The 25957-nt window shown below is 44.9% G+C and overlaps 3 protein-coding genes across 3 annotated transcripts; 1 reads left to right on the top strand and 2 right to left on the bottom strand.

The window, feature by feature from the left end:
* Nucleotides 1–232: 232 nt before the first annotated feature.
* LOC311030635 (butyrophilin subfamily 3 member A3) lies at nucleotides 233–4467 on the bottom strand. Its single transcript, XM_084036530.1, has 10 exons — nucleotides 4314–4467; nucleotides 2842–2925; nucleotides 2390–2488; nucleotides 2190–2291; nucleotides 1978–2112; nucleotides 1748–1885; nucleotides 1603–1654; nucleotides 1495–1521; nucleotides 1220–1246; nucleotides 233–1135 (listed from the first exon to the last, which is right to left on the bottom strand). Exons 2-10 carry the CDS (start codon nucleotides 2899–2901, stop codon nucleotides 576–578), a joined length of 1200 nt encoding a protein of 399 aa, XP_083892656.1. The 5' UTR covers nucleotides 2902–2925; nucleotides 4314–4467; the 3' UTR covers nucleotides 233–575.
* A 961-nt stretch (nucleotides 4468–5428) lies between these two features.
* Nucleotides 5429–11697, bottom strand: LOC311030987 (uncharacterized protein). Its single transcript, XM_084037053.1, has 5 exons — nucleotides 11131–11697; nucleotides 10575–10684; nucleotides 8340–8432; nucleotides 7895–8065; nucleotides 5429–6358 (listed from the first exon to the last, which is right to left on the bottom strand). Exons 1-5 carry the CDS (start codon nucleotides 11204–11206, stop codon nucleotides 6191–6193), a joined length of 618 nt encoding a protein of 205 aa, XP_083893179.1. The 5' UTR covers nucleotides 11207–11697; the 3' UTR covers nucleotides 5429–6190.
* A 960-nt stretch (nucleotides 11698–12657) lies between these two features.
* Nucleotides 12658–25648, top strand: xylt2 (xylosyltransferase II). The gene is given in 12 exon segments (XM_084037930.1): nucleotides 12658–12748; nucleotides 12751–12803; nucleotides 16684–17221; nucleotides 17933–18108; nucleotides 19548–19750; nucleotides 20341–20421; nucleotides 20823–21039; nucleotides 21445–21621; nucleotides 21751–22007; nucleotides 22109–22304; nucleotides 22636–22969; nucleotides 23220–25648. Coding segments are annotated over 12 exon segments (2631 nt in total). The 5' UTR covers nucleotides 12658–12672; the 3' UTR covers nucleotides 23543–25648.
* The last annotated feature ends 309 nt before the right edge of the window (nucleotides 25649–25957 follow it).

Below are 25957 nucleotides of genomic sequence, written 5' to 3' on the forward strand. Positions count from 1 at the left end.
ATATATTATGGGATGGCTTGGTAATTTCCCTCATGTATTAATAATCTTATCATCTATAATAATACATCATATTGTTGATGAATCTGCTAAGCAACGAGTAACTAAGGTTATAATCTATAATCTTTATCTCCATCTTTAATATTATACAGTAGCTAAATATATAACCCAAACTACTATGATGTCTAAATAAATGTCTAAATGTCTGAAGTACTAATAAACAGACCAAAAAAGGTAAGACATAGATTTGGTTTTATTTATTATTCACAGAAATGCATTCTTACTTCGGGGTTAATATTGCACAATACATACTATAGGTTCCCTTTCAAATATATGAAAATACATTATGTGTGAGCAAAGAGTAGCACTGTAACTCTATAGTGAGCAAGTGGTTGCAACGATCACGTTTAAAGCAGCAGCAGCATAGAGAGTGGTCACATAGTGGAGCTATTCAATAGCACGATGATGGTCTCTAACATCAGGGTATCTGATTTCCTCCAGTGATTATTATATAACCATTTGGTATACGTTATTATGACATCTACTGACTTTTAAAGGAAGCGGTGTCAGGAGCAAACTCAACCCCAGAGGCAAGGCGTGGGGCAGAGACACTGGCTCTTAGCTGCCGGAGCCTTGATCACCAGATCCTTGATGATCTCCACCGTGCCAAACAAGGGGAAGAGCTTCTCGTCAAAGCTCTCGTTGTAGGTGTAAATATGGAAGTGTTTGTCCACGTCATAGAAAGACAGCTGGCCATGGTTGTAGTCGAGGTAGATGCCCACCTTGCGGGGGATGAGGCCGGGCGGCAGGGCGGTGAACGGCACCGTCAGAGCCTTCAGCTCGGTGCCCCTCTCCAGCCGCAGGCTCAGGTAACCCGTGTCTGTGTTCAGAGACTTGAAGCCTTTCCTCAGGGCCGACTCTTTGACCACTCCCAGCCTCCAGTCCCGCTCGCCCACCTCCACCTCCCAGTAGTGGCGGCCGGAGCCGAAGCCCTCCGTCCCGACGGCACACCACCAGCCGTCGAAACGCTGGTGGAAGTTGGGAATATCCTTCCTCTCAAAGCCGCAGCGCATCCTCTTCTCGTCGTTGGAGATGAGCAGATCAGGGTTGGCTGAGTCCAGGTCAAGGGTCACCTCCACTGGAGAGAGAAACGGTGTGAATTGCCACACAGATTCGGTAAAGATTATACAGACATATTATTTGATAAAGCTGAATGTTGTACCTGCAGCATCTGAGATCCAATCCCACACTGCAAAAAGAGGGGGGTTTAGTCACAGGAGTGTAACTGCAACGTTTAATAATTTAACAGAACTGGAGCTGTGTTGTCAGTAGAGGTCAGTAGACATACAGTATTAGGGATACTGTGATGACCAGAATGTTGAGGTAAAGGAGAGGTTGTTAGTACTGGAATGTTTAAACTCCCAATATGTATCTACAGACAAAATATCAGTTAAAATAAGGTTTAAAAAGCCTGCTGATAGACAGTATATCACTCACCTGGTTGAGGGATGTAGGATACTGCACCTGGGGGGAGATAGTAACTCATCAGAAAGACAATTTCTCCAGATTTACAACAACATTCAACTTCAGTTTGGATTTACAAACCAATCTTCTGGGTCTTCTGCTTCCACTGGAGCCACTGCTGCGGGATGGTGTCCTGCAAGAGCACACCACGAAGGTTTGGATTACCCCCTGCACAATAAACACCAGGAGTTAAGCAGACTGGGTGATTTATTACACAGGTCACTACCTTATCTGGACGCTGCACCATTAAAGTCCAAAAGACCAGCTCCATAGCAGTCAGCAGATTGGGCACGAGGCCCCAGCGCCAGGCCGACTGCAGGTCCTCCAGAACCTTTGCCACAGGTTCCCCAGGCCACACGCTTTGCTGCAAGACGATCAATATGAATATAAATGTGTGTAGTGAGTAAACAGAGAGAGGTGAGCAGGAAATGTGAGCGGTGTCGTCGACCTTCCCACCTCAGGCTGAGCTCTCAGGTCCTTGATCCAGTTGAGGATCACGGTCTTGGCCTGCAGCAGGTCCTGCTCATTAATGGCGTCAGGCTGTTTGACCTCATCCATCTCGGGCCAGCCATCCGTCTGCATGGGCCTCTTCTGCACACAGAAACACCGACATATAGTCAACACTGTGGTCTCCCTCTGGAAGTGGATGATTTTCCTCCGATAAGCACCTTGCTCTCTAACACGGCGGCCCACTGCAGGATGAAGACCCTGCAGAGAGACGTCGGCCAGGTGTCGTCAAGGTCCCAGATGTGCTCCAGGACCGCTGACCTCTGCAGAGGTGACAGACGAAGAGATCAATGCATCTACTGGTCCATCGTGTGTGATCGTAAAGACAAAACCGCTTCTGGTTTCATGAGGGATTTGTTACCTGGCACACTCGGCTTAAATCTGAAGCCAGGTCCACAACAAACAGCTGATCCTCATCCAGATGCTCCCTCTTCGCAGTTTTCGCCGTCCTCTGCGATTCCTGCGAGAAAATATTACATTTAAAGGGATTTCTGTTAAGAAAAGGAAGAGTTTAGTGGATGTAATTACTGCTTTGCAGGCGTCTTAGAGAGTAATAAAGTCAAAGGAGGGAGTCGGTCTAATCAAAATGCACATCGTGGCTCTCTTCCTGTCAGCAGAATGAAAGGCCGCCCTCCCTTCCAGCCTCTCACTGAAGACGTCTTGTTGAATTAGATCAGTCGCTTGGTATTAAAACAAGTGACTTTGAGTATCAAGGTGACCCAGAAACACAGGTTTCACATTAAACACACAATGTTAGGATTGGAGTGATTTTTTATTTATTTATTTCTGAGCGTGCACCAAAATGTATATTACCTTTATCTTGGCTGTAAACTTCTTAGCCGGCTCCACCATGAAGTGAAAACACTGCATCATCTTGGCTGGTCGGTTAAACGGGTCCTACAGCGAATACACACAAAAACATAAATTCATGTATTTACCAGGAAAAGCTCCGCTCTGTGTTCTTGTTCAACAGCCTGAACACTGCAGGTTACATGGTTTCATCTCAGACTGAAGTACTGTACTTTTTTGAGATACTTCTACTTTCCATTTTATAGTATTTTATATTCTTCTAGTCCATACATGTCAGAGGGAAATATTGTACTATCATGTGTATATATTTGACACTTGTGTACTTCTTCCCCCACTGATCTGGTTCTTCCTCGTCATCGTGTGTTGAAGTGGAACATTCCTAATATTTACTCTCAAAACAGCAGTAAATCTGAACACATGATCGTCCCATAACAGCTGAGTCTGATCACAACAGCTTATTAACGGCGTCCTCAGCAACATGTAGGTTAATAAACAAAGTCTGGTGTGACATGAGGTCTGACGGGAGGCCAGAACACACAGGCCACCATGACGTGGAGCAGAACGGAGCGATCAGAGCAGGCAGTCTGAAACGTGACTGGCCCCCGAGTGCGTCCTTGGTCGTCTCTCTCTCTCTCTTTTCTCCGTCTCCTCACTCACGTTCTCTCCATCGCCATCTGCAGAGAGATGCCAGAGCTCACTCGGTCTGCGTCTCGTTGGCACTGAAGCCATTGGGACAACCGGATTAAACAGGTTTCTATGCCGGCCCAGACTGAGGATGATGAGGGTGAGTGCAGTGGCATAAATAAACCTGTACTTGCCCGTCACCCACACCCATTTCATTCTAAGGAACTAGTGTTTATCTATAGTGTCATTAAACAGAACCAACAGCAAGTCTGGTCTGGCCATGAATGAATAAGTTAAGCAGCTTAATTATTAAAAAAGAATGTTTGCAGCTCAGTTGAGCTCCATAGAGACCTTCTGGCATTATTATATGAAGTACTTGAGTATGTGATTAATATGTTGTGTTTCAATACAATACATGCAGTCATGATGCCATAGTACACTACATTTATTTGAATAAATAAGTGGAAGATATTGGAATTGCAGACTGAAATCAAGCTGCAGGCCGCGTGAAAACGAGACGCTCCCGTTAATGAATAAGTCGTGGGAAAACATGACCACGCAGTTTTTGCAGTGAGAGAGCGACCCAGTTAAAGAGAGGCCGACTGATGACTGCGCATGAAGTAAACACACACACACACACACACACACACACACACACACACACACACACACACACACACATATCCCGCGTGACTTTGCGGCAAATCTGGATTCCAACTGTAGTTCACGTCGATAAATGATTCATCTGGAGGTGTGCGTGCAGACTTGCATCGTTCTGCAGGTAATGTCATATAACTGCAGTGCGGCCGTCCTGCACAACAACAGCACGCGCACAGGACGCACGAGCCTACCTTATCGTTCCCTCGGAGGTTGAAACAAGTTTTCTTCTTCTGTGGTCTTTAAAGGCGAGCAGCCGTCCGCGTCTGGAGGAGGAAGAGTTCGGACTGTCTGCTGCTGCAGCGTCTGACCTTGTTTACATGTCAGACTGACGCTCGGCTGCTCGGGCACCCTCGGGTTTCTCCGTCAGTGACGAACGAGGTCCTCCGGTGGGCAGAGCGCGCGGCCATGTTTGTGAGGTGACGCTGTTACTGACGCAGCTTCAGCGTTGGCAGTGATTTCTGGCTGTAAACAAAGTCGACATGTTTATACATCAGTTATACTTATCCTCATATAGGATATAATAATTTAAATTTAAGTCTATATACGACATAATCTAGATTTTTTATACTTATTCTTAGATACTTCTTTTTATAAGTTATAAATTCTATGCAGGACTTTGTTGAATTTTTAATGTGCTATATTTCTACTTTAATTATGTATGGTGAGGTATGATGGTATTTTAAATTCAAGCCTGATTCATATTCACAGCAACATCAACTTAGATTGCTGCCCTCCTCTGGCTCAATGATCACACAGCTGATATGTGAAATATCAATAACAGGAAATACTGTAGGTCTGCTTATTTCTCATCAAAAAAGATGGGCTCATATAATCACTGCTCGTATGATTGAATGAGACTGAAACAGTCAAAAGTATTAGGATTTTCATACAGGATAAAAAACAAAACCCCTTCAAAACATTTTAAATTGATAACGATGCCAGATATGAAAAGGAACACAACGTCTGCAGGCTATGCAACTCGTGTTGAATTAGGGAAAATTACCAAACAGAGACATCTTTGTCTTTTTCAAAGGGGAAGTCACTATTCCGCCTGCAGGCTCAGCGGGCTGTGGACCTCGACTGGGCTATCCACACAAATGACCCCTTTTATCTTTAAACACGGCCATATAACCGAGATAGAAACAAGCAAACAACCTGCTCACAACAGGCTTTTCTTCTTCTGCTTAATATATTAATAGTATATTCCTTGCTATGACTGCATCTGTTTGCAACTGCTTATCTTTATACGCTTGTTAAATATCCATAATGTGCTATTGCTGTGTAATAAATAGAAGTATTTATTACATTCGTCTTCAGAAATGTTTCTTTAATAAATACAGTACATGACAATGTGCAGGACAAACATTTGGTCGTGTACATGAAAGGTTGCAGAGAATAACGACGATAAAGAATAAAAAAACTAAGCAGGTCTCGACAAGGTTCCTGGTATTGTCTTCATTTCATACTCACTTCTTGAAACCTTTTGGAGAACAGAACACACAAATCAATGTTTCTATATTAAAATTAAAATAAAAATGGTAGAAAAAACAACATTATAATGATATATGTCTTATTATAACTTCATGGAAGGCAGTCACATTAGGACCTTATTTAATTCCCCCTCTCACAGGCTGAGCCACATGCTGCACGGCGGGGCGGCATCCGTCTCAGCAGGGGAAACAAATAGGTCTCTGATAACCGGAAGGCAGCGCGATAAAAGAGTGTTCACTGACAGTATCGTCAACAGAGTAAATAGTGGTTCCCGTTGTGGTATTTTGTTGTCCACAACTTTCCTCTTCGAGGTGTACCAGCCACCTCAGTAAATGTTTACATCCAGTGATTCGCTGTCGAAATCCATGAGCATGGTTGAGTACAGTGAGTGTTTTTAAATGTACTGAAACCAGAGCAGACCTCCTCCGTGGTTGCTCCTTCACCAGCTGCAACATAAACTCCATCTCCAGGTTTCTGATCCAGTCATGATCAAGTCTTTAATGTGTCACGTTGGTTACTTCGTCTGTACATAAAGCTATCCAAGTACTTCTCATTCATCAGACCGCCTGCTCAGGAATCACACGGGAAGAACGGAGCTGTTGGTACCAGAGTGGACTGGGTGAGGTGAGTCGGGTCCTGTGTTGGTGTAGATGCTCTGAGGAGGGGACGGGTCCAGGCTGGATGAGAGGATGTTGTACGGCAGCTCCACAGACTGGCGGACGCTCTCTTCATACGTTGGAGGAGGCTGCAGGAAACGCAGAAAGACAGATAAGTTTTAGGAAACCACCACTTTATTAGGTACAACACAACCGTTCTGCTGCGATGCCTATAGTGTTCAGCTTTAATTGACACTATCGTGATGTTAATTCAGTTATGTGTTGTAGCATTGAGGTATTGAGGCCATTATCAGAACAATACAAACATTCAGGCTCCCTCGTGTGGCTCAAAGGTGTACTGCAGGTATAAACGTTAAATAAATGACTGGAAGAAATTATGCAAATTTATTTGGAGATCTTAAAAAAAAACTTTCAGCAACCCAGTCTTTGGGACGACTTATTACTGTGATTTACAGACATAAATAATAAACACAACAGAATCTACACAAGCCAGAAACAGTATACCTCTTAGGGTGATAACCGCAAAATAGTTCAGGACAGTTTTTTTTCTTCCCAGGATGAAAGTGTTAGTTTGGAAAACATCCTGGGGTCTGATATCCATCCCTAAAAATAAGTGGAACATGTTTGTATTTACACTTCTACCATTAATCTCCACGTCGGCCACCTGGAACAGATTTTTCTCCAATGCATTATCTTTCTGATCAGGCAGATTCACTCTCGCCAACTGGGTCTTCTTATCTTTTAATTGCTTGGGGACCCTCAGGGGACTCGAGCAACTCTACAACCTTGCCCTCTCTGTGACACACACACACACACACACACACACACACACACACACACACACACACACACACACACACACACACACACACACACACACACACACACACACACAACACACCACAAAGTTTTACTACTGCCTCGAGCCCCAGGAGAGACGGGGAAATATTAAATGGCCATCAGTTGAACTCTAGTTGGACGGGGGGTGAGACTTCAGTGATTGGTGATGGGTTGACTGGAAAGTACCGTGTGTGTGCGTTCTTTGTGTGTGTGTGTGTGTGTGTGTGTGTGAGAGAGAGAGAGAGAGATGGGCAGCTTAATTAAGGAAAAAAGGGGAGGTCAAAGAAGAAGAAAAAAACAGTGGAAGACAAGAGCACAAAGCTGCATTCCCGTGCCCTGTTTGCACTCAGGATGCAGGCTTTAATTGTGTTTGATGTGCCTTTTTCTCATTACCTTGTTTGCTCAAGCGTGTGCGAGTCAAAAGCTCAGCGAAAGATCAACACGGCAAAACCTTGAAACGCGGCCGCCGGCACGATTCTGCAGCGAGCAGGAGATGGGCTGATAACGCATCCTGTTTACTGCACTCTGAATGCAGTTTAATCTTTGAACAAGCTCTTGTTACAATATTGTATGACAGCATGGTCATAATAGAAAGCTTCTGCTTCTGCTTCCTATTATCTGCATTCATTGTGAAACTACACACGAGGGGCCTCCATAATATCATGCGTTTATGTGAGCTTTAGCATTCTTTGAAGCTGGGAAAAGGAGTTCTTTCTCTTCTCTGTTCCCAGGCTCACCAACAGCACCTGATATACTTCATTGTCGAAGCATTTGTGACTGTATCAAGTGCTGTGACAGAGGCCTAAATCCCTAATTTAGCCTACCTCAGTCACAATGGGTCCATTGAGGCCGAAGCGGTCTGCGATCATCATGTGGATCTGCCTCTGGCGGTCCTTCTTTCGGACGCTCTCGTAGGAGGGGAGCCTCGGGAGGGGGGCCTCCAGTGTGGGGAGGCTGTAGCTGGAGGGCAGGCCGACGTAGAACAGCTGACCCGCCTGCTGAGACACACACAGGGTCAAACACAGAGGGACACTTACGAGGGACAGGAAACAGAAGCTTTTATGCGCTGCCGATTTGTGGGCCGCCGAAACCCACTTTAAAGCTCCAGTCGTTAAAATCCACTTCAGAGGTGGGTGCTACCGATCTACCCGGAGCAGAGTGTACAGTATGCGTTGTCAGAGTGTGTCTCTATCTGCTGCAACAGAACACACACTCGTGCTTTGAGTGGCTGATAGCAGACGATGAAGCTGCACTACTGGGCTCTCTCACCGGACTGTTGTTGTCGTCCAGGATGTGAGTCTGCTCCAGACAAGGAGATCCCACCAGTGTCTGTCTGCTGCTGTAGTACTGAGGAGGAGAAACCTGTAAAAACAAGCAGCGCCTGAGTTATCCATTACGTGCATTTATCAGGTTATATTTTAACTATGGATCCTGCTGCAATTAGTCAAACATCCACTCCTTGCCTTGCCTTTTGACCAATGTTCATGCCTTGTTTAATCACTGTAGCCACTGGCTGGTTTAGCGATACCATAAATTATCTAATCAATAAGACGACCACCCTCCAATTTCCGTGCCCCCTCCCAGTCCCACCCACTCTAAAACGAGACCTGTCAGAGTCTCACTGTATGAGGTGCAATCCTGAAAAAAAGACTGCCAAGGAGACTAGGTAATTGCCTCGAGTCTAAATGAGTCCCCCCTTTGTGTGGAGAACAATGTGACGTCCCACTGTGTCATCAGTGTCCCGAGGCAACAAACCACACCGTGTGGTCTTTCACTGTCTCTCTCTTCCCCTTGTAACTGCAGCGAGTAAGTCTTAACGAGCGCACTCCACTACACATTATGGCCTCGTCGGCCATTTGGGCCGACATTACGACAAAGTCGATGCGTGACCTGAGTGGGATCTAAATCCAGCGTGGGGAGAAGAGATGTGAGGGGCAATCTTCGGCTGCCACAACCGAGGAGTGTTCCCTCTGACTTGCAGGCAACAAACGTGGCATCTCAGTATGGAAAAAACGTGATTTAACTCTCTGATTTATCATTTTCCCAGGCCAGTTAATTCAAACAATGACATCACTCACACTTAGAGTGACGCACTCTTACGACCTTTGCCATAACCCTCACATCATGTCAGAGAGAGAGAGACGGCACTAAAAAGGTGATGTCAAAGGTCATTTTCCACTCACTGGTTTGTACTTTTAAGAATAAAAAAAAAAAGTCCTCAAGAAAGAGAAAAAAAGAGAGACTTGTCCTTTTGTGTCCTGCCATTGATTCAGCCAGTGTGAAAAAGCACAACCGTGTAAAATCAGTGTTGAAGTCGGGGGAGGACCCCGGCGGCAGCGTGTCTTTTTTACCGCCGCAACCTAAAGGAGATCCATTGTCCCCCTTGTGTCCCCAACACCCACAGTGGGGTCGGCCCACCATTCATGGTGCAAACTGAAGCAGGGAAAGGTATGCGACGATGAAGTTGAAGACATGAAATGTCCCAACGGGAACACAATGGAAGCGTTTGTGTGTGCGTTTCATTCGCGGAATGACTAACCTTAATTTTCTGTCTCCTTATAATAAGAATACCAACAAAAAAAACCCTGTAAGAATGTGTTTCAGGAAAAAAAAAATGACTATAAGTTTATTAATTATCCCATTATGATGGAAAATCAACTCTGAAACTACAATATGGGTGCAGACTCTTTAACTGTCCTGTCCTGACCGTTAAAGTACTCTTATCAGCCACATGGTGTACAGACACAGCTGTAACTAAGTCCACTTTGTACCATGTACCAGGGAAAACGCTCTGTTAGTTCCTTAAACAGGACTTCTCCATTAAAACCACAGACGAACAGAGCTTCCTGTCTGTGGAAGGGGGAGGTATATGAGGTGAATCTCTGCAGTCCAAAGATAACGCTCAAACTTCTCTCCCGGGACTCGCAGAGGGGAGACACAAGTCAGGCAGAGGAAGCTGAGAGAATGGGTATCCAAGGAGAAGTAACCTCTGTTTACATTTCCCCTTTTCACCCCATTCTCCACCATCGCCTGCAGCTTTATTCAGGCAGTTATCTGGAGTAGAAAGAGAGATTTGTGATGCCGTATGTTGACGAGTAATGATATAAAAACCTTCAGGGTGAGGTTGTTTCGCTTCACCGGCTATGCCGATGTTAGCAACAAAAGCTGGTTTGCAGTGATTTAATCACAGCATCAATATGCGTGGTCGGTGCTAATTCTGTCAAATTCCATTAGAGCTAGTGTGGTAGGTGTTTCTGGGAGGCAGCTAATTCACTGAGGCGACTCCGTGGCCTGACAATGATCATATCCAGTTTATTGTGGTCCTTTTTCCCACAGCCATGCAAATTGAATCTGACACTTTGTAATGGCGTGACGCCGAGTGCACATGGTGTCTTTGAGCCAGGGGGTCCTCCCTCTCTCCAGCGTGACCTGAACGACTGTGCTCGACCAAAACTGAACGTATCAGCCATCAAAACAAACACTTTTGGGGTTTTTTTTTCTTACCATATCTGCATGTGGCCCCTGATAGGAGCGCAGTTTGCAGCACTGAAAATCCTTGCGGTAAATAACGGACAGCAGCACCACAATAACCACAAAGAAGACCAGAGAGGAAACTGTTGGGAAGCCAGGAGAGACGGAATTGTGCGTTAATCACTGTGAAACAGACAGACACGCTGTAAAAATAACACTTTTGTCCTTTGGGTTACGTTTAGAAAGCTGATTCACTGTTTGATTGACAGTCTGTCTCTGCTATTTAAAAACTTAAAAGGTGTAATTTCCCTCCTTTGCTCTCGCTGTCTATCAAAAACCATGACAGCTGGAAAAGAATAGACCAACCGTGTTATTAACTGTAATTATGGTTTAAAGCTTTAAGAGCAATATGTGACAATCAAATGAGCTGCTATCTATAAAAGGAAACGGTGTAGTGCAAGCCCTTATCACAATGCTGCAGCGTGTGAGAGCAAATATCCAGGAAGCAGGAAAGTTATCAATCACTCTCCAGAGACAGTTTCTCAAAATTCTTTTGAATATTGTTTGACAGTTTAAAGGTTTTACTTACAGGATGCAGCGACCACTGTGAGCTGGTCCGACGTCAGCTGTGAGGAGGGGATGGTTGGATTTGCAGTTGTGGACATTTCTTCTGTGTAAACTGCTCCCTTCAGAAATTCCCTGAACTCATCAGGCTCCACACGAAGGCTTTCATCTTGTCAGAGACGAAACACACTTGGAGCGGCTCCGTCGCCTCGTCTCCATGGTCCGCTCGGTCCCGGGTCTCTGTGTGTGACAGCCTAACACACGCGCTTCTTCGCAAGTCGGATCAAACTCTGGTTAAACAAGCCAGAGCGCGCGCGTGAAGCTCGTGAAGCTCGTAAAGTCACACCGACGCCCTCTCCTCCAGCCGCGTGACGTCGCTCTGGCTCTGCGCTGGACGCCGGCAGCGCGCAGCCGCCACCAAGGCCAGCAGATTTATCACAGAGGCCCCCCACAACACCGAAACAACATGTCTCATCGCCAGCAGTCCAAGGTATGCTCAAAGACGGGACGAGCGCTGCTTCCTCCGCCGTCCAGACCAGCAGATTAACACAGCGGATGCCTGTGCTGGAGACCCGTTACCCGGAGACCGGGGGGGGGGGGGGGGGGGGGTCCCGTCCTCAGATGATTTCTAGACAAAGAGCCAAAACGCAGCATCAGTATTCATGGACGGGGACCAAGAAAAACTTCGGACTACTTTCAAATGATTGCATTGTAATATATTATAATGACATTAGGCTTATGTTACAATCGCATGTAGTGAAGCACTGATACTAAAACAACGATACTGACAATAACAAAACTACATTGAAATAACTAATAAGCCTACAGATCGAGTTTGAGCTTGATTTGAGCTGACAAGCTGGATTTATTAAGATTAATTGATATACCTCATCTCACTATATGCAGCCCGCGCTTTCAATGCAGAGCAAAACACGTGACATGGTGGAATGGATCATTTATCATTTTAGTGTGATTTGCACATTATTTGACTTTAATCAGAGCTTTCTGAATTAGATCAAAAGGCTATTTACTACTAAATTATGGACCAAAGGCAAGCAGGGTGAAGGAGGTCACCTATAACTTAAGCTGTAGGCTACTTCAACAAAACTATTAGGCCTAAAAGCGTAGTGGTATGGTCACATAATGTATTTTAGATCTAAATAGAAATGTCCTCCATGGGAATGTGCTATAATAAAAATAACCAATGATACAATGTCCTGCTGCATGTAGAAGGAAGCATGAAATATATGACAAGACATCTCACAATAGATTGTTTTGTGTACCAAAGTATGAGGTGACCCCTGAAGGGTTAAATAGTTGGGCTGTACACCTGGTCCTGCCAGGAGCGGGTCTGGGAGTTTCCCAACAACCTCCATTTTTTTTCTTTAAACGTTGTTTCGTAGAAAAAAAAACACACATTATAAAAATATCTAAACCCAACCGGTGATTAGAAGTTTTGGACATACACGTTGCTGAAAACCCGAGGCTGGCGAGCGCCTCCGCGTGCGCGCGCAGTTCAAAATGCACCCTGCACGCGCTCCTCGCCTATAACTGGAGAGTCGGAAAAATGGTGGCCAGCGACAGAGTACAGAAGCTGCTCCGACGGTACAAACTAGCGATCGCCGCCGCGTTAACTATCCTCCTGTCCAGGGACTCGTGGTATGGAGTCTGAGGAGTCTGGAGGAGGGCGAGGCCGAGGTGAGTCAAGCTCTCCCGATTTTTTCGTTCATTCGCTTGGGTTTTAATTGTAGAGCTAACCGCTAACTTAGCGTAACGTTAGCTCGCCGTGTGTTATGATACAGTTAACGTTAGCCGATGCTAGCTAAGTTAGCAGATGGGGAACGGCGCCGCTCAGGAACATTTCACGTTACGTTACAAACAAACCGACCCCGTCTCCTCTCGTCTGTCCGTCACCGACCACGGCAACAGACCGGCACACTTCAGCGTGCTACATGTTCATAACCGTGTAATTACCGGCACTCGTTACGCGGTCGTTAACTTGTTGTAAGAAGCCGCGGAGGTCCTCACACTGGCCGCCGCCACTGACCTTACGTCTAATTGGTATTTAAACGTGACGTGCTGAGAGGCGAAACTAACATTACGCATCTACGAGTCATCTGCGAAGTGATGCAACTTTATGAGAAACACGTGAAAGGGTTCCGTTATGATTCACTGATCATAAACACGCATCGATATGTAGCTGAAACGCCCCATTTGACGTCCTCCGAGATGTATTTAACATCTGCTCTTCTGTTTGTGTTTATATCTACCAGAGGGCTTTTTTTCCTCTGCTCTGTTTCTTGTGACCTCACTGAGCTTTGAATCACACACATACACACACACACACACACACACACACACACACACACACACACACACACACACACACACACACACACATACACACATAGGGAGTATAGCCCAGGGATAAAAGGCTCAAGTTGCCTCCACTTCATAGCACTGAAACAATCTAACATCCACCAAGTGTAGTGTGGGAAGCTTATCTCTTGAGTTTCTCTCTCTCGCACACCTGGAGCTCTCCACCCCGAGGCACCGCCTATTTCTGCCCCCCCTCCTACATAAGGTAAAATGAGTTTGTTAACAGATGTGACCCATGGAGGACCGTGGACGTGGAAGTCGCAGGAATGCAAGTTGAAACCTCAGTTTAGAACCGCGGCGTCTCCCTCATCGTGACGTGACAAGCACAGACTCATTGTGTATGTTCCTCCTGACGCAGAGAGATTGCAGATCTGTGCCCGGAGGGGCGAAGCGTCAGTGGAGGACAGAAGTTTTGACAGAAAAAAGAGGAAGAGAAGGATAATGGTCCGATGTTAGTAACCTTTGTCCATGAAGACAATGATGTGGACCAATTCAATCAACTGTGAGCCAAAGTGTAAACACAAACCTAATTCTTAGTAAGTGCCTGTCTGGTCATTTGCCATTCATTTCTGCAAGGGAAGCCAGTTGCCAGCCGACATGAAGTAATCCATTTCCTTTCCACATTGTGATGGGAAGTGTGACATGTCTTTCACCATATTGCAGTTGCAATACTCTGGCTTCAGTCTCCTGTTTGCATTATGAGCCTCAGGCACTTTCTGCTACCTCTCCTGTCTGCATTCAGGCTTAAACATGCTTCAGAGAAATCTCTGCAGGGGTCTGTGTTTAACTGTAGCTCACCTAGGACTGTAAAGACGTACACGCCTGTAAAATCACAACACATCAAACAAACTGTGAAATCTCTTAATATGATTAACAACCTGATTTTACTTTAATCAACACTTTAAAGTTGACAACAGCTCTGATTCATTCTGGCTTCAGTAACGTGACACTGCTGCTCAGTGCACGTGTCCGCCTGACACGCAGCTATGTTGGTTGACATCTTTGCAAATGTCAGCGCATTGCATCTTTTGCGTGTTGGACTCGCAGACGCAGAAACAAATTTCATGCTTAAGAATGCACATTTAGCTTCGCTTCGCCGCTGAACTGCATGCTTAGTCGGTTGCCAATATGGGCAACATGAGTGGCTGGATTCCTTAATGGTGTGTGGTCTCTGCGTTAACTTGCATCTGCTCTAATCAGTGGCTTGCTGTGCATGTGTGAACACAGCCACGCTGTGTTTGTATTGAAAGCCCTTGTACAGAAGGAGGGAAGGATTGTGAGGACTCTGTCATCCTCGCGTTACCCTCGGCTTGCCTGTGCTTTCCTACAGAGCGCTCGCCGCTGCTTCCCCCTTCAGTAGATGGTGACGCTGATACGGTTTCACTCCAATTTAATTTGAAAGTAAAGAGGCTGTCTGGCTTGGCTTTGAATCAAAACATTACTTTTTTTTGACATGATGGTGTTAATTAAAAGCTGTGAAAACGAGTGATAAGGAAAATTGAAACATAAGCCCCCGCTGAGCGCTTGTCTTCTGTGTGTGAACATTTACTCTCGCAGTTGAAACTTACGCGGGGGTTTTTATCAGTGTTGTCTGGCAAAAGGCATAGAAGATGTTCACAGTAGTATTTTTATTAATTTAGCAGTTATGAGACAACAGACTTTGATGTTGAGAACAAAAGTACTGGGTGTCTTGTTTAGGTGAAGTTGGAGACATCAGGTTTCTGCAGAAAGTTGACGATAGCCAGGTTATTCAAGTGCATATAAACTCACTGAAAGAGGCTTGCACTGCAATGACTGGTATGTGACTGGGCTCCACAGTGCCTCTTACTGTAATGGGCTTGAGAGTGTAGTTGGCTATCAATAGCAAACTCTGCTGTGTTGGTTGGCAGCTGGTTTGTTGGCACTGTGTTATCTGGCTCCTCATCCTACCACACAGCACCAGTCCCTCTCCCGTTCCCACCGTCTCTGGGGCTATCGGCTCAGCATGCCGGCAGCGAGAGGCGAGCGAGCATGAGTCCTTCCATCTCATCTGTCAGCGGCCGAAAGCTCCCAGCCCACTCACTCTTCTCCTTCCTCTTCTCCCAGTGCATATTTTAAAGGGTCTTTTGTGTGATCCAGTAATGCAGCGTGCCAAACGCTGTGATGCTGTTTGGGTAGAAGATTTAAAAATGACTTGCGTCCTGTTTTTGTTTTTCCAAAGACTGCTTTCCATTTTTGTGTTTTGTGATTTTTGCTCCACTAAGACGGCTCCTCTACTCTTGCATTCAAATTATTTTACACACTTTGGACATTTTAACTGTTGGGAGAAACCCAGATTAATGATGGGTGTGGTGTATCCTTCCTCAGGGTCCTTACATCATAACAGTACCTCACTGAACTGAAATGTTTACAAAGATACTTTCCTGCTTTTATTTAACTAAAATTTTCTACTGGAGCTGCACTCAAGCCACCCTTTGGAGTTTCCCTTATGCTGGTGATTTTCACCAAGCCACAACTACATGACAAATGTCTCCTTTAGCAATCTTACTTACAGCCAACGACTCCAGTTATGGGACACAATTAGTACAATAAATCAGATGTACGGTAAGAGGATCATGTCTAAGATGATGAGAACATTTGTAACCTATTGCATTTGATACGATTTTGGCTGCATGCGTTGTATTTACCCCTTTGAGATCTCATAAATGCATATACATGCAGTTAAAACATATGCACCCTCCCAACAAACACAGACAGAAGCTGTCTGATAAGGATTGTCAGTATAACCGCCTTAATGGATGAGATTTCATGCTCACTTTCTGTGTCAGCGTCTACAACACGTGACTTACATTTTTATGCATTCCTTCTGCGTTTTCTTTTACCAGAGGGTGTAGACAGAGGTTGGTTGAGGTCTCTACAGTGAATCATTGGATTCATTGTGTGTCTATCCAGAACTGTGCTTTTAGCAGATTAGCGCCACAAAAAGGCAGAGGCTCAGCTAAAAATAACCCAGATCAGAGAAATTAAAGAAAAAAACAAGTAAACACATCCTTCCCTCTGAGGCTCTTTCACTTGTTGTCTTCATGGCAGTCTTAGTTTACCTTAAATCAATCCTGGATTGTGAATCACAGTAGTTTGTCCAAGACTGGATTTAAAATGCTCTTTCTCTGTCACCCCCTTTTCTCTGTCTCTCTGTCCTGCTTTCTTCTCCTCTCCTCAGAGAAAAACAAGACGGTCTAAGCTCCCTGACCACAACAGCCAGGACCTCAAGAGAGACGGCTCACTTTGGGAGAAACAGAACTCTTTGTCGGGGAGGAACAGGGGCAGATGGAGCGGCAGGGCAGAGAGGACGGGGGGCACAGCAACCAGCGCGCTGAGGAGAGGGACCAGCCGCAAAGTAGAAAAGCCAGGCGTCAGGCTGAAGTCTCCCCAGGGGCGGGGGATGATGGGAGCTGGATTGGATGGTGTGGTCCTCCATGACCTGTCCAGCAGCCGAAACTTCAGTGATACCCGAGGTGGGGCGGATGGGAAGTTACCAGCTGCTGCCATACTGGGGGAGCCGGGCAGCGTGGACGGGGCACACCAAGCATCCAGCAGTGACTTTGTGCCTAAGTGTGATATCATAGGCAAGGACGCGCTGTCTGCCCTTCATCGCGCCGGGTCCCAGCAGTGCAGACAGGAGATCGCCAACATCGTGTGTCAGCACCAGGCCGGGAAGCTCATGCCAGACGCACTTCCTCAGTTCTGCCCCCAGCTCGGTGAGAACATGTGCACCGATAGTGTGAATACGCCAAAGGTGCAATCTATTCAGTTATATTTATTTGTGTGATGTTTCACCCACTGATTAAATTCAATCAAAACCTCTCATTATAAACGCTTCATAAATATTCTATGAATATGGGGTTTGTTTTCTGGGAAATAACCAAACATAATCATACTGTCTCTTTATGAGTTCATGAACAACATTTCATTGTGGTTCAGTTGTGGTTTTCATAATTAAGAACATGCATTCTTAGGATTTTTCCAGTAAATTACAAAAGTAAAAAAAAATGTTCCACATTAATGTCGTGTATATCAGCCACTGCTTCACTTGCACTCCAAGTAGACATCATAGGCAGCCAATCAAATCACACATATCTCTGATTTTATATACGTGTGTATAGCTGGAGTATAAGACATAACTGTAATGTACTGTTGTGTTGCAGAGGGGAAAAACACTCAGCCCACGCCTCGAGTTTGTTTGTGCATTCCAGTGAACACAGTTGGCAGCAATCCTGTGTGTGGGAAGCTTTGCTGGAGAAAAAACATTTAAATAATAAATTAGGCCAAAACAATCCTTTACATTTCACCCATAAACCTATTTTTTAACCTGCCAGAATAGTATTCAAGAGTGTCTTTCTCAACACCCAGTTTATAGGAGATTATTCTTTGACCCTACTGAGTCAGTCCTTTATGTCTCTTTTGACCAGGTATATCAAATCAGGCCCAGGCTGTTGGCGAGCTGGACAACAGCCTGTCCAAAGTGGAGAATCCCGTCAGAGTGGCTTTTGTTCTGATGGTCCACGGACGAGCTGTACGCCAGCTGAAGCGCCTCATCAAAGCCATATATCACCATGACCACTACTACTACATCCATGTGGACAAGGTAAGCCCTTAAAGGAGATCACAGTGCCTCGACTACTTTGCATGTTCTGTAATATGTACGTGGAATTACAACTGCCCTTGCTTACACACAAACATCATTGTTCTGCATGATGGAAACATCCAAATAAGAGATGATTCATTCTTCTACTTGAAAACCTTGAAAATGTTCTGCCGGGTATACTAGCTTACAGCATTGTTTATTTATGACTGTACTGAACATTGGCCCTGCTTGGTTGTGGCTGCACTGAGCTCACAAATGCTTTTACCAGTCAGGTCTTCTTGCATTATGAAGGTTAAATATATCCCGTAGGTCTCACAGCGTGGTGAAGGGGATTAGCCTGGATAGAGTAAAGAGTGGTTATTCTTAGGGGCTAAAGTCTGCTAACGTGTGCAGCAGGAATACAAATGTACGCCTGACTACTGCTACTGAGGCAGAGACCTCAGGTGCGTTCAGCGTAGACAGCAGAGAAACAGGTGCCTGTCGTCAGTGCACCTGTGTAGCCGGAAAGGTTGTTGAGTCCTGGGGTGCTGCTCTGTTCTACTGCCAAGGGACGGTAGATCAGTGATGAATAGGTAGTCAGTGGGACGCACTATCTTCTAGACACTCGGCCAACCTAACCCCATGTTTTTCTGAGGCAAAAGCTGAGAGATGAGGCTGTAAAGCAGGTCAGGTTGTACTGGAGTCTGTCTACCAGCTCCTCTGCAGTCCACCATGCAAACCACTAGGGTACCAACAGATTATTGCAATATCTGAAGAAGTCCTGGCAAAATTCAAGACTTGTCTTCTCTTAATTTAATGCAGGACAAAGTCAGTAGCACACTGTTTGTGCTTCACTTAACGAAACAATCAAACTTTTTGTCCTGTAACAAACTGCCCATTTATCGCTTCAGGACCTTTTCAGTAGCAATGCTCATTTAGAAACGGGGTGCTTATTAATGAGTTTGGAATTAACCTAATTAAAGGAAAATAAAAAAAAGTATTTTGATCATACAGATCTTTGCTTCCTGCAACCTTCAGCCTCATAGGTGTATTTAACGTCTATGAAAGCTGTTTGACTTTCTTCACCTTGTCCTTTATTCCTTCCTAAAGTTGAATCCATGCTTGACTTTTTTTAGTATTAATACTGTAGAGTAGTATCCTTTAAACTCAGTTCATTCTAGTCCTGCATCACTGCAACCTATTGCTTCTTTCAGAAGGAAATTTGCTACAAGGCTAATTTCAATTTCCTCTCCCCATCACCATGGTGACCCATAATACTAAGCTCCATGTGGCTGTTGTTCTGCTCGGATCAAATTCTCTTTCAACGTGAGTCAGCTTTGTGAGGTTGTCTTGGCACGGTGGCAGCTGCAGATCTGTGGGAATTAAATCACGTTTGTAATGCAGAACCTCAGCTTTCACTCATTTAACGGTTTTGGCCTATTTGCTTTGAAATTCTCCAGCGGTCCAGCTACATGCACCGGGAGGTCCTGCAGATAGCCCAGCAGTACCCAAACATACGAGCCACACCCTGGCGGATGGTGACCATCTGGGGTGGTGCCAGCCTCCTGAAGGCCTACCTACGCAGCATGCAGGACCTGCTCTCCATGCTGGACTGGAAGTGGGATTTCTTCATCAATCTTAGCGCTACAGATTTCCCCACCAGGTCAGCAAAGCAACGTTATGCAAATGATTTAGTCCACAGCTGAACTCTTACATAGCTTTTTTTGCATTTAACCTGCATTCTGGTTAAAGGTGTGGCCCAGCTCCATTCAAGTGTTCAATACAGTATATCCAGTGCAAATACTGGTGTTGTGCATCAGAGTCTTTACAGCGTTTCCAGTATGTGTTGCTTATTTTGTGATTGCCTTTTTCATTGTTGGTTTAATCTTTCAGTACTGGCAAGGGGGATTTGATTCCTTTGATGACTGACAGTGACTGCAAAATCAGTAGCAGCCGCAGCATTTTCCCAGATGAAGAGTAGTCTAGTAGCAGCATTAACAGATTGTTTTCTGCACTAAATCACAAAGCTGGCAGTAAATAGGCGTTTTTTCTTCCTGATAACATTTTTGCTGGACTTCTGAGGCTGGTTGGACACAATCCCATGTCAACTAAATCCCGCTAAAGTAGCTAATTTCAAACTTGGATATCATCAGACAGCACCATACTAGAGCCAACACTTGAATTCACAAATAATCTTCTAGAAATATAATTTTAACTCCTCTTCCTCTCATTTCTCATCCCACCTTCCTACAGGACGAACGATGAACTGGTGGTATTCCTGTCGCAGCAAAGAGACAAGAACTTCCTCAAGTCCCACGGGAGAGAAAATGCCCGGTGAGCATGCCAGCCGTCACACCAGCTCAAAAGCACATTTGGTCTGGGTTTTTTGCTCGATTTAATGTGACATCACATGCCAACAAATTAAAGGATATTTCCAAGTTTTTGACACAAATTGGTTGCAACTTGGCAATAAACGCTGCATGTCGATCATTTAGAGATACTCTAATGAATCGGCAGCAGCCAAGGAGACCAATCAACAAACCATTTCAAACTCTGCTTATGTCACGAGGCAAAAAGAAACATGATGAACCGATTCTTCTGCAATCATTAAATACAGCGTGGCAGCTCAGACAGAAATGGTTTGTTGATCATTTACCTTGATGAATGCTGCATATAGCACCACAATGCCTCTCCAACACACATCAATTTTAAACGGTGTTCTGTCTGCGTTGAAGGTTTATTAAGAAGCAGGGCCTTGACCGTCTCTTCCATGAGTGTGACAACCACATGTGGCGTCTTGGCGAACGCAGCATCCCAGAAGGCTTGGAGGTCTCAGGCGGCTCCGATTGGTTTGCGCTCACCCGCCGCTTCGTGGAATATGTCATCAACTCCCAGGATGACCTGGTGTCAGGGCTGAAGCAGTTCTATTCCTACGCTCTGCTCCCTGCTGAGGTAAGTCAGCCTTAGGTGGTCTGTTTATCTCCCGTAGTTGAGACAGATACTTTGATATACAAGTCTGTCTCAGGCTTGTCCCCCCCTGCCAAGTCAGAACAGCCTAGGAGCGGAGATAATGTAATACTTTAAGCTTTCAGGCGCAGCGTGCAGCAGAGGTGCCAGACGAGAGAGGGGTTCACTTGAGTTTATCTGGCCGTGTGGTATAATGTCTCAGAAGGGTGCGGTGGTTTGTTCCCTTGTGTTTGGGGCTACAGACGCGTAACCTTTTGCAAATTAGAGTCAGTGGATATAAATTGTTTATACTCGTCTTTGAAGGTTTACAGTATCTCCACCACCACAACGCAGCCTTTGTTACGTTGCACAGCACCGCATTAATGTGCATTTACTGCGGCTTCTTCCTAGTCCTTCTTCCACACGGTGCTCGGGAACAGTCATATGTGTGACACCCTGGTGGACAACAACCTCCGCGTCACCAACTGGAACCGCAAGCTGGGCTGTAAATGCCAGTACAAGCACATTGTCGACTGGTGCGGCTGCTCTCCCAATGATTTCAAACCACAAGACCTCATCCGCATCCAGGTGAGTGGGCCAGCTGCGACAGCTCATGTCTTTTTTCTTTTAATACATTTCTTTACCTAGCTTGCACCAGTTTGGTTCAGTGTCTCAAAAGCTTATTTTTGGTTATTCTTTGGTTTTTTTTCCCCACAGCAATTGACCCGTCCAACATTCTTTGCCCGCAAGTTTGAGTCATCGGTGAACCAGGAGGCCATAGACATCCTGGACACTCACCTGTATGGCCAGTACGCTCCAGGCACAATTGCCATCAAGGCGTACTGGGAGAGTCTGTTTGAGCAGTCGGATGGCATGGGCTCACTCAGTGACGCGGCTCTCACTGCTTACACTGCTTTCTTTCGTCTGGGCCTAAAGAATCTGGTGACGACTCAGAGCAATGTGGAGGTCTGCAGGTCCGTAGTCACTTTTTTATTCTTTGGGATCTGTAAATTATATAACAAGATTGTTTCTTTGCTGGATACAATCCTCTCTTTTTATTTTCACTCATGTGCAGGTTAAAACCAGTAGGCCACCCTCTATCAGTACACATGTACTTTTATGATGACCGTTTCCAAGGCTACCTGGTGCGTCAGGAAGTCCAGTCCATAGGTTCAAAGGCCAGGGACACACTGGAGATGTGGGCAGTGCCTCAAGCCACGCTTGTCCTCGAGACGAACCTGAAGGAGTTTGAAAGGCTCAAGAATCTGGAAGTAAGTGTACTTCCTGTCTAACAAAAATAAGGATACTTCATTATCAATCAAGATTCTGCCCTGAACCTTTTTTTATAATTGTAATATCAAGGTAACCTAAGAAAACTGCTTCACATGAAGATTTTATTCCTGATATGAAAAAAATGGCTTGGTTTAATCAGGGCTTGATCTGTCCTAACCTGAACTTTGAAGTTTAATTAGTTTTAAAAATATGTTAATTATGGGATGAAGACTAGAGCAGAAAGTGCTAACAGATTCACCCACGCCTTTTCCTGAAATAAAATATGAAAGCCAAAGCCTTTACAGATTCATTTGTCTCTCTCCCTGGCAGATCGGCACAGACTGGGATCCCAAAGAAAGAATCTTTCGTAACTTTGGCGGCGTGATCGGCCCTTTAAATGAACCGCTGGCAGTCCAGAAGTGGGCACGTGGCCCCAACCTCACAGCCACCATCGTATGGATTGACCCAGCTCTGGTGGTGGCAGCATCTTATGACATTTCCGTGGATGTGGATGCAGAGTACACTCAGTACAAACCCCCGCTGCAGCGCCCCCTGCGGCCCGGTACCTGGACGGTACGGGTGTTAAAACAGTGGGAGCGCGTGGCAGAAGTTCACTTCCTTGTCATGCCCTTAACCTTCAAAGATAAGGAGCCACTACGCAAAGGTGAGGTTTAAATGTTTAAATGTTGGAGTTGGGAATACCCTATATTTTTGTCATTGTCAACAATTCCTATGAAAGAACAAAACTATTTAAAATTATTTAAAAAACGGCTTGACACTGAAGTCTTTGGACACACAGAAAATGTGTCTTTTCACAGCATTGTTGATAAGAAGATATCTGTAACATTACCAGATTTGGAAGTTTAATATTTGATAACTAATTTCTCGTCTGCAAATGTTAATGTCTACTCCAGAAGACGACAACTGGCTCCATGCAGGTCCTCCAGGTAACCTGTACCTGGAGCAGAGCTTCCAGCAGCTGAGCTCCGTGCTGAAGCTGCCTCCCCAGGAGTCGGCCATGCAGGAGGCCCAGCGTAAAGCCCAGCTGCTGGGTCAGGCCCTTGAGGCGTGGGTGGACAGCAGCATAGCGACATTCTGGGTCACAGGTGGTCTGTGCACCACACAGATTTCCTCTTGCCCAGCATTGGGACCTTGCTCCAAGACCTCCTGGAGCTCTCTGTCCCCGGACCCAAAATCCGATCTGGGCCCAGTCAAAATTGATGGGCGGATCAGGTAGCCCCGAGAGAGCGGAGACTCTAGACTTCAACACATAGACAGGAAAACAGAGGGAGAGCTGGACCTGCACTGGAGAGCTCCCAGAGAACCTGTGTGAACCGGATATCATCTCAGAGCTCAAGGGCACATAAACAACAAGACATCTTCCTGCACTGAGGAGTCGAGGCATTCTCAGTGAAGTGGTGACACGGACTTAAAAGAGGAGGATGTGACGGCTGGAAATTTGCACATAGAAGTTTGCAAGCGCAAAAGACTTGTGTCATTGTTTGCTGAAAGGTTACATGGATGCCAGATGTATTGTGTTCTTCTGCTGACGCGCAGGCTGCCAGTCAGGGTCGCAGTATGGGGGTGGGAAAAAAACAAAAACAATCTCAGTGCATGTTTGAACTCTGTTTGGGTGCACAGTCTCAACAGACTCTTCCTTTCAAGGGAGAGTGGAACCTTTGAATCACATTGTTGTGCTTATTTTGAAGCAGACAGGTGAAGTGCACTTTACTGTAGTACTATGATGTTAAACAGAGGTCACTTGGTTACAGTGAGAGGAGCACAAGTTACGGATCACGTCACTTTCATTTCATTTTACAGTTGACTCTAAAGCAGGTACTTGCACCGGCGCTCCCCTGCACAGACACATCACTAAATACCAGATTCTAGAGAGTATATCCATTTTAGTTACGTTGACTCTGACATATCGTTTTTGAACATGTTATTTTTTTATGTATTTGTTTTGTCGGTTAGTTCCCTGAACTAGCAGTAAATGTTCTCTTAGACGTCCATTGTTCGAAGCCACTTTGAGTAGTTGTTCTGGTCAGAGGAAGTGTGGCATTAAGGCTGCAGATAGCCAGGTTACATACAAAAGTCTTTTTTTAAATGCATGTCAAAACAATCTACAAACATCCAGCTACAGTTCTGTGAAAACCAGCTGATGGTCTAAACCTTCAGAACATGTGACTAAACAACCCTTAAGTTGAGATTGTTTTGTCAGTTTGTTAGTTGTTGTTTTCAAGGTCAAGAATTAACTGTCGAGGTAAAATCCTCTGGAATTAAAAAAAAAAAAACTACAGCCAACTTTGCTAGATGAAGAAAATTGTCTTGAAACTGAGAAGGAATTGTTCCGTTTGCTTTCTTGTCCAGTTAAAAGGGAAGATTGATACCACTCATGTCTTGTAAGATTAAATAGGAGGCTAACCTAGCTTAGCAAAAACACGATGAAACAGCTAGCCTGGCTTCCAAAAGGCAACTAAATCATGCTATCAGTGCCTCTAATGCTTAGTTGTTTATTTAACCCATAAAAAAAATCAAAGTGTAAAAACAACAAATTGCAGTTTTACTGATGGTGATGTGGACTATTTATAGGTTGAGAATAGCCAATAACTGAACAGAAATAATGCTAGTTTGACTCGAAACTTTTCAATTTGTTGTTTTTACACTTCTGTTTGTGTACGGATCAAGCAGATTTTGGAGCCTGGCCAACTGTTTACAGTCTTTATGCTAAGCTAACTGACTGCTGCTGAATGTGCTATCAGTCGCTTACAAGATGGCGAATATGCGTTTCCCAAAATCTTTCTTTTAAAATCAATACTTTTACATTGCGAACTCGGTTCGACACAATCCGTTTATACCTCCTGTGTATCGGTTTTGGTTATCGTTTTCATTTCATTATCTATGCTGCATTTCAATTCAACTCAAGTCCAAAAATGTTCAACTGTATGTTTTGTGTTTTTATTTTAGCGAGATCGAGAGAATCTAAGCTGCCTTGACTTAGTGGAAAGATGAATTGTTTACTACGGGATAATAGCTTCCAGAGATGTGCAATGTATGCCTTTTCAGAGGATAGTGAGGCCCCCCCAGTCTGTGTCTTAGTTTGCATTGTTACCTAATTTTAAATGTTCTTAAATAATAGTTGGCCACCATATGAGTTTTCAAGTGACCTTGTTTACCTTGCACAGTGAAGTTGCTTCAGTGAAGCCCCAGTTTTATCGATACGAGAGAGCAAGAGTTATCAGTGGAACAGATGTTATTTTTCTATACTGTTTGCGAGGAAGTATGTGTGTTGTTCGTTCATTGCCATTGCTCTGTTAAACTATTAAAAACTGCTGTCTAATGATGTTTTTTGACAGTCCCGGTGTTTAGTGATGTTTGAAGCAGAACCTATGTTTTTTTTTGGGGGGGGGGGGGGGGGGTCTCTTAAGGTCTGTGATAACCAGCAGCAGCTGAGCGCGGTGACTCTTATCAAAGTCACTTTTTGCCTCTCGGAAAACTCCTCCTGACTCAACTAAAGACACTTTTAATTAAAGTTTTTTTTTTCTCTTACCACATATCTCATCTTTAACTGAATCACGTAGCATTAGGATGGTAATTCTTGGGGTTTCTAATGTCAGATGGACTACATTAAACCTCCGTTGTCTTAAATTCC

Source organism: Eutrigla gurnardus, assembly GCF_963514095.1.
Source record: "Eutrigla gurnardus genome assembly, chromosome: 20".
Lineage (NCBI taxonomy): Eukaryota > Metazoa > Chordata > Actinopteri > Perciformes > Triglidae > Eutrigla > Eutrigla gurnardus.